The sequence below is a fragment of the Triturus cristatus genome, chromosome 9 (genome assembly GCF_964204655.1).
Source record: "Triturus cristatus chromosome 9, aTriCri1.1, whole genome shotgun sequence".
Classification (NCBI taxonomy): Eukaryota; Metazoa; Chordata; class Amphibia; order Caudata; family Salamandridae; genus Triturus; species Triturus cristatus.
This window is the reverse complement of record NC_140592.1, coordinates 153,082,837-153,095,878: the sequence shown is the minus strand read 5'-3', so window position 1 is coordinate 153,095,878 and position 13,042 is coordinate 153,082,837. Positions and strand designations below refer to the sequence as shown.

Sequence of the window (13,042 nt, the reverse complement as noted above, 5' to 3'; positions counted from 1 at the left end):
TAAAGGTCCTATGGAAAAATGCATGGGAAAAACGCGTTTTGGGACCCCCCTTTTATCTCAGCCCCCGCTTGACGTATCCCCCCGAGACTTTCAGGGTAGGAGCGGAGCGTAGCGCCCCACCTATTTTGAGAAATTCGCGAGGATTCGTCGACCGGCGCCAAAGTTATTCAAAATAGAATGTTGCGGATTTCCTATGGAAAAGGGGTCCTAACTATAACTACCTACTGGCGACCGCCAGACCCTGAGACCGCGGAATCCGCAAACATCCGCAGGGTCAGGCGCAACAAGAAACGGAGCGCCAGAAGAAAAGCTCGTAACATCAAGAGGCAGAAAAGCGCAATGGCGACGACGAAGATGAAAGACTCAACGCATTCCAATTATTCGAGCAACAGCAAGACCGTAGTCAACCTCTCGAATACTGTTCTTACAGCCGCAGATGAGAACATTCTATCTTTGGGCCTCTCATATTGTGCCAATAACAACTTTAACTACTGCAAGACCAGGGTAGATATATTCAGCCTTGTGAGAAAATTAAAGTTGAAGAAATTCTTCACTATTAAAGGCGGAAATAAACAACAAACTTCGACAGGCAGTCCAGCTGTTACTGCCGATCACAACTTGGAAGCATCGGATGCCCAACTGCTCCTCACTATGGCTGAACTCAACAACCCTGAGACGAATTCCACGGAAGAGCCAAAAGACACACGGCCCACACAAGAAAGACTCTTAACCCTCATAAACACGGACTCATGTGCTGGCCTCAGTCCCTTTAAAGGGAAATCGAGTTTTACACCCATGATGCCCAAAGACGCAGTGGACATATTCCAAGAGATGGTCACCAATGATTTAAAAAATCTATACAGGGCAACCAGTCACAAGAAGGCCAAAATGATTCAACAAGAGTCAGAATACAAAAAACTGATGACAAAACTCAATAACAACTCAAGTTTGATAATTTGTACATCCGACAAAGGAGGGAATGTGGTCATTTGGCCCAGGAATGAATATGAGTCAGAAGCAAGAAGGCAGCTTGCCGACAGTAACTGCTATGAGAAAATAAACATCAAGCGTTACAATGTTGCCAAAGAATCCCTCAAGAAAATGTTACACTCTTATAAGAGACAGGGTCTGATCTCAAACAGCGAATTCAACTTCCTGCATAATGAATTCCCCATTATCCCCTCGCTGCGTCTCATACCGAAGATTCACAAAGCAACAAGGCCGGTACCTGGCAGACCCATCATTTCCGCTATCAACAGCATCAGTGAAAACACCAGTAGGTATGTGGACTATTTTTTGCAGCCATTAGTCAAGAACTTATCCACCTACATTAGAGACACCAGTGATTTTGTCAGAAAGCTAAACACCATTGTATGGGAGTCCGGGTTCCTGTTAGTGACTCTTGATATAGAGTCACTATATACAAGTATTGAACATACCACTGGTTTAATTGCCACTAAACACTACTTGGATCGCAGACCGATTAAGTTTCATAATCACAATGCCATGCTTTTGGAACTAATCGAATGGGCTCTGTGCAATAATCATTTTATGTTCGGCAATGACCTATATTCCCAAAAGAGAGGAGTCGCCATGGGAGCTTGCTTCTCCCCCAGTTATGCCTGTCTTCATGTTGGCTGGTGGGAGGAGCAGGTTCTCATGGGGACACATGCGGAAATATTTAATTCACAGATTGTCACATGGCTCAGGTTCATTGATGATGTTTTTATGGTGTGGAATGGGGACCTTTCCAGTGTAATGAATTTTATTGAGATTTTAAACAGTAACATTTTTAATCTCAAATTCACGTCGCACATAGATCACAATTCAGTTGAGTTCCTTGATACTAGAGTCATGATTGTTGACAATAAGATTGAGACAACCCTGTATAGGAAACCCACTGCTGGCAACTCCATTCTGCATGCCAGCAGTGCCCATCCGCAGCATCTGATAAAAAGTATCCCGTACGGGGAACTCCTCCGCATAAAGCGCATCTGTAGCACATCTGAGGAGAGAATTAGATGCTCGGAGGAGGCCATAACAAGGATGAAGGAGAGAGGGTATACTGAAAGAATTTTGAGGGAAGCTTACAATAAAGTACAAGCCATGCCCAGAGAAACTTTATTAATTGACAAGTCCAGCATCCCCATTATCACTGTACCTGATCTGGTGGTGGATGACTCCACTGTGGACATACCACGTCTAATTACTACTTACAGTAGGCAACACCTCAAAATAAGGTCTATTGTTTCAAAGAATTGGCCCATTCTACTCACCGATGGTGTACTGGCCCCAATATTACCTTCTAAACCTGTGATCACATACAGAAGGGCCAAGACCATGAAGGGGGAACTTATGGGATCCAATAGGGACAAGCCTACCAACATCACTTGGCTTAAACCTAAAAGTGGATTCTTCAAATGCACAAGCTGCAGGGCTTGCAAATTCGGCCAAAACACCACCGAATATCGTGTACCCTTCAGCCCCACTGCCAGACAAATCAAGGGCCATTTTACATGTAAATCAGAATTCGTGGTTTATGTCCTAAATTGCACATGTGGATTAAACTATATTGGCAGTACAAAACTCCAAGCCCACACCAGAATCCTTCAGCACCTTAGAGCAATTGTCAACAATGACTCAAGCTACCCTGTAGCGCGACATTTTAAAAAGTATCACAACAATGACCTAAATTGTCTTAAGTACTTTGTTGTTGACCATATTCCGGCACAACGTAGAGGGGGCAATAGAGAAAAATCGTTAAGACAACTCGAAACAAGGTACATCCTTGAATTCGACAGCAAGGCCCCCACAGGACTCAACAATTCTGAGGATTTGTACAATTGTATATGATAGTACCTCAATATCCTTATGTGAATATACACATATGATAGAGTCAAATGAGATATCCATCAATATTTGTTTTGTGCTTGGTCATTTGTTCCTTGATTGTTCCTTGATTTTAGTCTCTTTTATGCTATTTCAAAAGTTTAATCATGAATAGTTGGTAAAACAAGGAAGCAATATTACTTATTACTGTCCAAACATTATAATGAGGGTTTTTCAATTGATGACCCACTTACTGGTTTTAAAGGCGTATTTTTCTCTTGTTTTTTTGGTTCTTTTTCTTCTGCCTCTTCCCGCCTTCTGATTGGTCAACTTTGACCAGCCTACTACTATCCCAAACTGTCGCCCATATACTGGCCGGAACCGATGTTTGCAACAGCTTCAATGGAAAATACATCCAATATAGCCTCCATGAAGCCTACAAGCCATCATATGTTTGGTAATATTGTGACTGAAGAAATGCATATCATAACTCTGAGGCGAACACCCACTAACCAACCGACATAACTTGAAATTGGACTTTGATTTTGGGCTTAATGGATATGCAAGCCGGGACATTTCATGAATTTCCTTTGTCAGACACATATGGGTTCCTTCCTCGTGTTCCCCTATTCCATCACTTTGACACATTTTTTGCACTTGTTTTATAAATTGGAATTCACATGAACGATATATTGTCATCAGGCTTTGAATTTCTATTTTCTGCTTGTCAGTTATTGAACCCTGTACTCATGATCATTTGTGAACTGGGTTGAGAGTTCTCTCTTTCTTTTGCTGATCAGCGTGGATTTAATCATTGCGTATTTTGCACATAAACATCTTGATATTGTTTTATAAATGATCAAATTTGAGGGTTTTTATCAAATGTATTTTATAATTTTATAATTTTAGAATGGTTTTTTAGCTACCCCCCCATTTATAATCAAATATCCTATGCAACTATTTGCAGTTTACACCTTTCTCAGCATATTTTGCACATAACTTGCATTTGTGTACTTCAACCCAAGCACTTTAAATAACTAATATTTGCACCTTATCACTGATCATGTATTTGTACATTCCTATCAGGCTACATAATGACAAGCAAATCACAAGTATCTCTTCTATATCGTTCAACACCAACCATCACGTGACTTTAAAATGCTGTATAAAAGGGTATTCAATATGGTTGTTACTTTATGTGATCAAGGCCACCTGGTGGCCGAAACGCGTAATGACATGCCTCGCCACCACTAACCTTGAATAAATCTTTATGAAGCACGTCTGGTGTCCGTGTGCTTTTCCTCCTCGCCCGCTGGGAAGTGGAAGGATGCGCCTGATATTCATATATATATATATATATATATATTATTTCTTTTTCAAAATGTTACTTTCTATAGAAATGCAAAGGTATTTTTAAATTCTTGGCAATAAAAACTAAAACAAGAACAGTCTTAAATCTGTAAAAATATTGTTCTTACCATATTTACGAATGTAATACAAGACTAGAGCAAGCGCGCAGACCACAAATAATGCACTAAGCAAAATGATGAGAAGTTTGGTCCTGGATTCTGGCCTTGGGGCTAAAGAGAACAGAAAAATGTTGAATGTATGCTTCTTATTCAAGTAGTTTATTGAATAAATATATACAAAATTGGTACATGTATGAGACTGTGATATCAAACACAAATGAGTTTTGAATTTTGCAGAAGGAATTACACAACATACTGTGACCACAAAAAATTGGTGGAGAAGGGGGTATAGCGAGATTCGAATTAGAAATCTGCTACAGGCAAAATAGCGACAGGGCGAATTGGAACCCTATAGCCAAAAGAGAAGCCAAAGGGCTCTTATATTCCATTATGTTTGCTCTGTTATGGTGTGCACGGAAGGCGTATAATGAAAATGAAATAATTTTCCCCATTGCCTACAGTCGATATTATTACAACCCAACCTTGGCCGACCTCAAATAGGTGAACCAGACATATTCATTCCCATACTGTATTTAGCAAAATAGCTTTCAAGATCCTAAAAGTTTGGGACGAACATCACAATCGTCATTCCTTTAACCAATTTAAAGTATCAAATAAGTTAGTCAACAATCTGCAAAGCAACCCAGATACATTAGCAGGCAAAACATTCTCACAAGATGCAATGCACATTGGTTTTAGTAGTTGGCGCACTGATAATATTTGTCTATAAAACTTGGAAGATAAGCAAATGCACTGCAACAATTAAGTGACCTCAGCCCAAAACAAGATGAATGCAATTCCATTAAGAAAATGCTGCAACTGTGGCTTTAAGGGAAAACCAGGGCTGATAAATTGAATGCTACCAGTGGAACCGCAGCACTTATTGTGTCATCCACTCAAGTAGCCCCCTAAAACATGTTGAAGGCCTGCCTTTGCATCCTGCTGGTAGCTTTAAACTGTCAATTCAGCTTGGCAAATTTACCCCCTGCCAAGCTATAAACTCTTCTTTTATTACATCTAAGTCACGTCTGATGTAGGCACTAGACAACTCATAGGGCAGAGTGCATTGTAATTAGAAGGCTGGACATGTACTTTTAAATTTTACATGTCCTGGTAATGAAAAACACACAAATTCTAGGATAACATTGGTTGCCTGATTCCATTTAATATGTACTAACCTTTGATTGGAACCAGGTAGGAAACACGTTTGGTGTCTGAGAAAGTTTAATTTAAAATTCTCTTTAATGTTAAAGTTGGATTTTTAATCACAATTTTGAAAATGTCACTTTTAGAAAGTTTGCATTTTCCTGCCTTAACTATTTGGTGCCTGCAGTCTGTTAGTCACATGAGTGGGTGTAGTTGGCTGCTGGATTTAGCATATTCCTCCCAGACAGCCACACAGTAGAGGGATTAGGTGTTCCTGGATGAACATCACTGGCAGGTAGGAGGTGGTGTAGCCAGGCTTAGTCCCACTTACAAGTCAATAGGGTGTGCCCTGACTTTGCACAAAGGACTTCACACTACTCCACTGTGCCTGCATATGGGCTGGAGCCGGGGCAAGGAGGCAGGAAATGAAATTCCAAGCATTTCAGAGGCAAACTCTCAAACCTTCTCCTACTTCAAAGAAGGCACCAGGTATAAAAATAAGACCCTCAGGCCCATTCTTCAGTTCACTTTCTGGACCTGCGGAAGGACTCTCAGAGGACTGCCTGCTACTGTGGCCTGCTGTGTACTTGAAAATACTACTTTGCTGCATCTAGAAGGACTGCACTCCTCCTTGAATCCTGCTTTGAATCCTCAGAGGACTGCCCTGATTCTTTAGCCCTGATCCACAGCTTGAACCCAGGACGGTCAAAGTGTGACTCCAAGGGCTAGTTGGCTGGCCTCTTGATGAGAGCCTCAGGGACAAAAAAGATCCAACCATCTTGAATCCGCACCTGGACACAGCCTGAGTGAGACCTGACCTTCCAAGTGGTGCCTCACTAGTCATAGAAGCTTGGAAGTGGTGCTAAAAGTGCCCAGGTAGCCAAGATCGAAACTTGGGACTTGGAAAACCTTTGGCTAAAAAGTGCTCTGAGAACCGAGAGGAGACCAGGATCTGCCTGCTTGTTAATCGCTCAAGGTGCATTGCTGGTTGGCCTGACTTAGCGACAGCTCCCACCATGTTTTTTCCACAGCAACAAATCCTGTTCAGCAGCTCCTCCAAATAGGAGTATCTGGCCTCATGTAGCCCGCATCAGCTACAGCCTACAGCTTCATCCTAATGGACATTTTTTACTTCCAAAAAAGAGACTGTCTGAATGGAGAAACCTTCACTGCGTCTTCTTCCGGCGGCTCCCTGATGACAACTTCTCCTCTTCAGACATTGCCAGCACATTGCTCAGCTGCACTTTGCCTTCTTCTAACTCCAAAGGTAAGCTCTGACCAGGTCCAATCCACTTCTTGTATGCAGCTCGCGCTCAATTACTGTCGGTCATATTCTTCGACTTTGAACCAGTCTTGCCCGACTAGATGTCCGCAGTTGGCTTTTTGATCTTTCAGGCACTAGTTTTTACCATACACTTAAAAAATTCACAACTCTGGTTCTACTGATTGGATTGTTGTTGTTTTGGTGTCAAATCATTTTCAAAATGTACTCAATTTGCCTAAATTGTTTTGGGATTTTTTATTGTATAGTGTTTTCACTTTATTTTCTGCATTAAGTTGAGCTTAAGTCGATTACTACCCATCCAGTCCCATATGCATCTCATACATTTATTAGAATTGTATGGCAAATTGTATATCATGGCCTAATCTGACTAGTAGCTAGCTGTAATCAGGGTACATGGAGAACCTAATGCTTTTCGAGCGGAGGAGTTTGGCTCCAACGTACAGATTGAGGAGGAGGGGTGAAAGGATATGGTGGCAGTAAGGGCTATGCCACTGACAGCATCACTGCACCCATTCCGGTCCCTAACAGATCCATACAGGTTGGACTCTTAGCAACTTTGGTCCTTTTCAAAGATGTCTGGGATGAATGCCATGGATGAAACCATTAAGACGGTTATGAAGGACACATAGTTGGATGTCTGAGTTGCTGGAACCAGATACATCACAAAATATGGCTGTCCGAATGCCATAGAAACGCAGACGTAAAGGGACTTTGGGGGCTGCTAGCAGGGCCCCCATCTCCCCTGGGTCTCTCCTATGGGCCCTGGTAGGCACCTGAGGTGCCTCCCGAAACATCCATGCATAGTGTGGCAGGCACCACATGGTGCCTGCCACACAGTGCATGGATGTTTCAAAAGTGTACTTTTTCTTTTGTGGCTTGTGCTGTGGCCTGAAGCACAAGCCGCAATAGGAAAGATGCACTTTCCAAGTGCTTTGAAGGTGGTCGTATCATAACTAGGGAAGCGGGGCCTCCGACTCCTTGTCGGGCGGTTCCATTTCCGAAACGATGCTGGTTGGACACGCATCCGACCGGTTAAGGTCCCACGGCGAAGATATCACTGAGTACATGTAAATAATTTTTTGATCGAGAAAAAAACGAACTGATCGATGTCTTCACTTAACTTTTTAGCTCACTTATTTCAGGTCTCTCACAAATTACGTAATGCTGATGAGTTATGGTTAGCAATATATTTGCATATTAATAATTACCTGTAATATGAATGCAGTCAACCTTTTTTTGATGCCTTTTGCAGTCGTTCTGACATGTTGGAAGTTTAGGATATACCTGAAAAACAAATATGCGTTGGGGTCTGAAAAGAAAGTGTGTCTTTTGTAACTCAAGCACAGTGTAAAGGATTAGTTGAGGCAAAAGAAAGCTATGCCCAGTGCCACCAAGGTGACAGTGAGAACCACTGGGCACACAATCTGAGAATTGAGTTTTGATACTACCATGAAAAAGCTGTCAGAAAGGGACTTTGGGGGGCCCCAAACAGGGGCCCCATCACCCGTGTGCCCCTGCTAAGTTGCCTGGGGGGCACTTGTAGTGCATCCCCATACATCCATGCACCGTGTGCCAGGCACCACATGATGAATGGCACACGGTGCATGGATGTGCAAAACTGCCTTTTTGTACTGCAGCTTGTGCTGCTGCCCTTTTCCTGAGCTGCAGCACAAGGAGCAGAAGAAATAGGCTGTTCCCGACCACCTACACAGTGACTCCATGTAGGGCTGTTTCATTCCCGCTGCGATGACTATCTCTGATCCGACCGACTGCCATCATAATTAGGTCCAGTGTTCCCATCAACCTTTAGCTCTTTTTATGTTTATAGATATTTCTTGGTCTGTGATGATCTATCATTTTCCTGAACACAAGAAATTCACAAGAGATGGGTGGTTTCTCTCAAATCATCAATTCCTCTGCTTTAAATCTCTGTGTATGTATCCTCATCAGTTCTACTTTGTACACCTCTCTCAGGTGATGGCTGTGTAATAACATGCATGGTTAAAGCCTTTAGTTCTCTGCAGTGAAGCCAATGCCTATTTTGGGTTATATAAATGCCACAAATGTGCAAGCATACTTTTGAGCATCCTTGAAACAAGGAAATCAGAACACTGAGACTGAAATACACCTGCAAAGGACAAACACAAACATATGGAGGAAAGCCATCAAATCAGAAGCTCACTATAAGTATATGTGAGACATGGGCCAGCCTTAGCTCGAATATTACATTGGGTGGAAACAAATGTGGAGCCCTCGCCGCTCCTGGTGAATGTTGAAGCAGCATGGAGATTCTTTTGTGTTGACAGGTAAATGACTAGTGTAGTAGTTACTGGCCTGTAAAATAAACATCTCCCCCTTAACTCACCTGAGCTTAACTCTGTCACACTGGTGCCAGCTTGCTAGTGGAGGCATACATTGTTGGTGCATGGCGACAGGGGTTAAAAGGGAAACTGGAGGAAAAGGATGGTGGTTGATGGGGTGTTAAAATCAGCACCTTCAGCATATAGAAAATGGGTAAAAGACGTTTACCACTGGTGTTTGTCTGATCTTAAAGTAGGCAGCTCTTTGTGCCCCTTTGAAGGTTGGGGCCCTGGACATGCAACCAGCTCGCCCATGCTAAAGGCCAGTCCTCTTTAGGAGGACAGGTCTTACCAACATAAAGCTGTCTGTATCCGAGACCTAATAATGAAACTGGGATGCAGAGACAAACTGATGTTGAACATGGCTCCACAATAGAGAAGCTGATATTCAAATCAGGTCTTCTGGTTAATCTCCAGCTTAGCGTTTTGACCAAATTACCACCTTCTCCACGCATTCCTCACATTATTTTAACTGGCAAAGTGAAGAGGTTGTTCAGTATCTGTATGGTACAGTGGAAGTGTCCAGGGTGGTGAACATAAACCTATAAAGTCCAACACTTACCTTAGTGTTGTTTAGTTTGGAGTGACAATAATTAGGCTAACCCCTTCAAAGCCAAAACCTTCCCTACTGTTGGTTAGATTGGAATGGCAATAGTAAATCTAACCCCTCCAAAGTCCAACATATTCCCTACTATTGCTTAGACTAGAGTAGGAATAGTAAATCCAACGTCTCCGAAGCTCAACACTTGCACTGATCGTACTTACATTGGAGTGGGAATAGTAAATATAATACATTTAAGGTGTACCGCTTTTCCTATTTTTGTTTATATTACAGTCATATTATTTTTGTTACTGTTCTTTATTTTTAATTGGTGTTTTTTAATATTTAGTTTTTAATGTGTATATTAATTAAAGAAATACTTTTTCATTTAAAAATATTTTTTGTATGTGTTATTAATGTCTTTATTTGATAATGTATTAATTTAATTGTCATATATGTTTGAATATGTTTTTCAATGTTTTTAGTTAGTGAATTAAAGCCATTTTTAAGGTACTGTGAACCGAAATAAAGTTTTTCTTGACTTGATATTGTTTTTTATATATATATATATATTACTTATAATTAATATACATATTTTACATTATTATTTGACACTATGTGTTGCATGTTAATTATTTTTTTTTAAATTAGGATAGATATATATATATATATGTGTATCTGTTTGTTAATTTTTAAGTTTAAGTTATTGTTTTAAATTTAATGTATTTAAAAAATATTGCATTATTGTTTTATATTTATAAGGCCTAGATAGATAGATTTCAATATCACTGATTTAACTTATTCTAAGCTTTTGAAGACAGGACTGAGAACTTACCTGTAGAAAGAAAAAAAGCACCAGCACTTTTTAAATTTGTGTAAACACTGCCAGCAGGTGTTTACATTCATGAACAAAGCTTTAAATTAATTTACAATAATAAGTGCAGAAAACTGTATTTTTTGTGAAGGTAACAGAGTGCTGTACCTATTTTCCTGCCTCCTGGCCTCTGTGTGCAGTTGTCTCTTTTGAAAGAATGCCATTTGTGTTGCACCAGTTTAAATGACTGTACCTGCTGAAATGTTAAATTGGTACAGCTATGTAGCAGTAGCATGATACTGATAGAAGGAGTCCCTGTCCCATCAGATTTCTAGGAATAAAGAATTATGTCATATATTTGGTTGGAGAACATGACTGCAAGCTAATGGGAAGGCACATTTATTCTTGTGTATGCACCACGCATCCCCAGGCCTATATTTTTGTATACAAAATTCTTGGGCTAGCACTGAAGGCATGTGGTTGAGAGACACGAGTGCCCCAGTGTTTGGACTAAATATATTAAAACAGCTTTATTCAGTTTGTACAACCATAAAAGCAAAAACAAAATTTAAAACTCATGTATAAATCGTCCAATGCATACGACAGTCCAATTAATTATCAGCATAATACGTTTCCTAGCAGCAATTGTTTATGAATAAAATATCTGGTGCATAAAACATTCCAATTAATGATCAAGTATGATAGATTTCCTAGCAGCAATTGTTTTTAAAATGCACGAGGCAACATAAAAGCATAATCCAGGATCATTAGGGGTTACCAATGAGTTCATAGCAGAGGGAGAGTCCTGGCAATCGTGTTTGGCAGTGTAGCGAATCAAGGCAGACTGGAAAGACTGGGAAAAGCCCTTTAATAGACCTGCACCAACTTCTCGTGTTTCACTCGCTCATTCCTGCACCGGGGCGACACCTCTGGAGAGGACTACAGTGCCCACAAGGCTGTGGGGACCTCGGCTACGCCCAGCACACCAGGACCAGGTGCATAAAATCATCACTGGACCCGCGCACAGCGGGACGCGCGCGGGACGAAGCCCGGGCAAAGGGCGGACAGTCTGAGACAGTCAGAGACTGAAGGAGACTGGACTGGGCCATACCCTTTGGTTGACGGACTCGGATAGTGTGCTGGTGAGGGGAATAGGAGTCCCACGTAAAGTACTGATTTATAATTCCCAATCGCAGAGTGTCTGTTAGTCATCTGATAAGTTTAACGTGTAGCCTGTGTGGGAGTAAGCATGGCATCAAAATCAATGAAAGGCCAGAAACTGAGTATTAAGGGAGGGTCAGGGGGGATTATAGGTCCCATAGACGCCTTTATTACAATGGCTGCTTCGGCCCTGGAAAAGGAGATCGACCAAAGGGTCCGTCGTTTATCTCTTGACCCCGCTCTTCAAAAAAGATCTTCTCTTGGGAACATTGCACTCGTAGTGTCTCCACCTTCTACACTGACCCAGAGTGCTCCTTTAAATCACATAATCATGGAGCAGTCCGTTATTTCGGATATAAGTGGGGTGGATGCTAGCTTGGCTTCTTTTATGGCTTACCCAAGTGCGGATAAAGGGACTAGGAAAAGTAATGAGCCAGTACCAGTACTAGAACATCGAGTGGTACAAGAGTCCCTAGAAAGTATGCCAGCGCTAGCTTTAAAGCGTAAACGCTGTGATAGAGCATTGAAGGGGGGGAGCTGCAAGAGATCCAAAGTTATACTATCCGGCCACGAGGGGGGCATTCAGGGAGGTAGTAAAAATACCTCTTTACAGGAGGTGACTCCTGTGCCCCCCCAAGTTAACTTTTTTCCTGATAAAATTGATGTTGCTGATGGAGCTGGTGACATTGCTCATTTATTGGATAAGTTCGAATGCTTGTTAAAATCATTAATCTCCCCAATAGTCGAACGACTTAGAAGGATAGGCTCGCAGTTAGACGCCCTTCAAATTGTTACTTCCGCTAATTTAAATATGCCTAATAATGTGGGGGAAGTACATCAGCCACAATATAGTGCATCTACTTTAGTTAATCCTCCAAAAACCAGCCAGAAGTCTTGCTTTAAGGAAAAATTGGTTAAAGAGAGTAGAGTACATCTTAATCCTGGAGGGGGGGAAACTAAGGGTATGCCTTTTCAGGTAGCTAGTGACACACAGATAGGCAATATAGCTGTACATCATGGCCAGATAAACCCGAAAGGCACACAGACAACTGACAACATTCAAGTTAATCTCAAAAAAGAGAGTTTCCCAGGGACCAGAAAGGACTGGGTGTCAGATATTTATCAAAAAAGATTCCTTTCTGTGTATTACTATTTTAGTTGGTGACCATGAGGCCTACACATTTAGATCAATAACCTTTGATTTATGACTGTGACACTGGACAAATATTATTACTCCAGACTAGAATATCCTTTTTGTTACTCTCAAAATTTATTTTTCATAGGAAAACACTTATATTCAATAAAATCATATTTTAAAATTGCATTCAATATATACTCTGATTGGGTGCTCTGGTACAATCTTATATATGCTATCTAACAATTCCGTATTACGGTATCTATCTCAGAGTCACACACAGTTCAAATCATGTACTTTCA

At 41.2% G+C, this 13,042-nt stretch overlaps 1 protein-coding gene across 1 annotated transcript in view; it reads right to left on the bottom strand.

Annotated features, from left to right (window-relative positions):
- Positions 1-13,042, bottom strand: part of IL17RB (interleukin 17 receptor B) — a 169,926-nt gene that overhangs the window by 17,353 nt on the left and 139,531 nt on the right. The window contains exons 9-10 of the mRNA XM_085627621.1: positions 7,938-8,013; positions 4,308-4,409 (exon numbers count right to left, since the gene is read on the bottom strand). Of these exons, the coding sequence (XP_085483747.1) occupies positions 4,308-4,409; positions 7,938-8,013 (178 nt within the window). The remainder of the gene's footprint in view (positions 1-4,307; positions 4,410-7,937; positions 8,014-13,042) is intronic.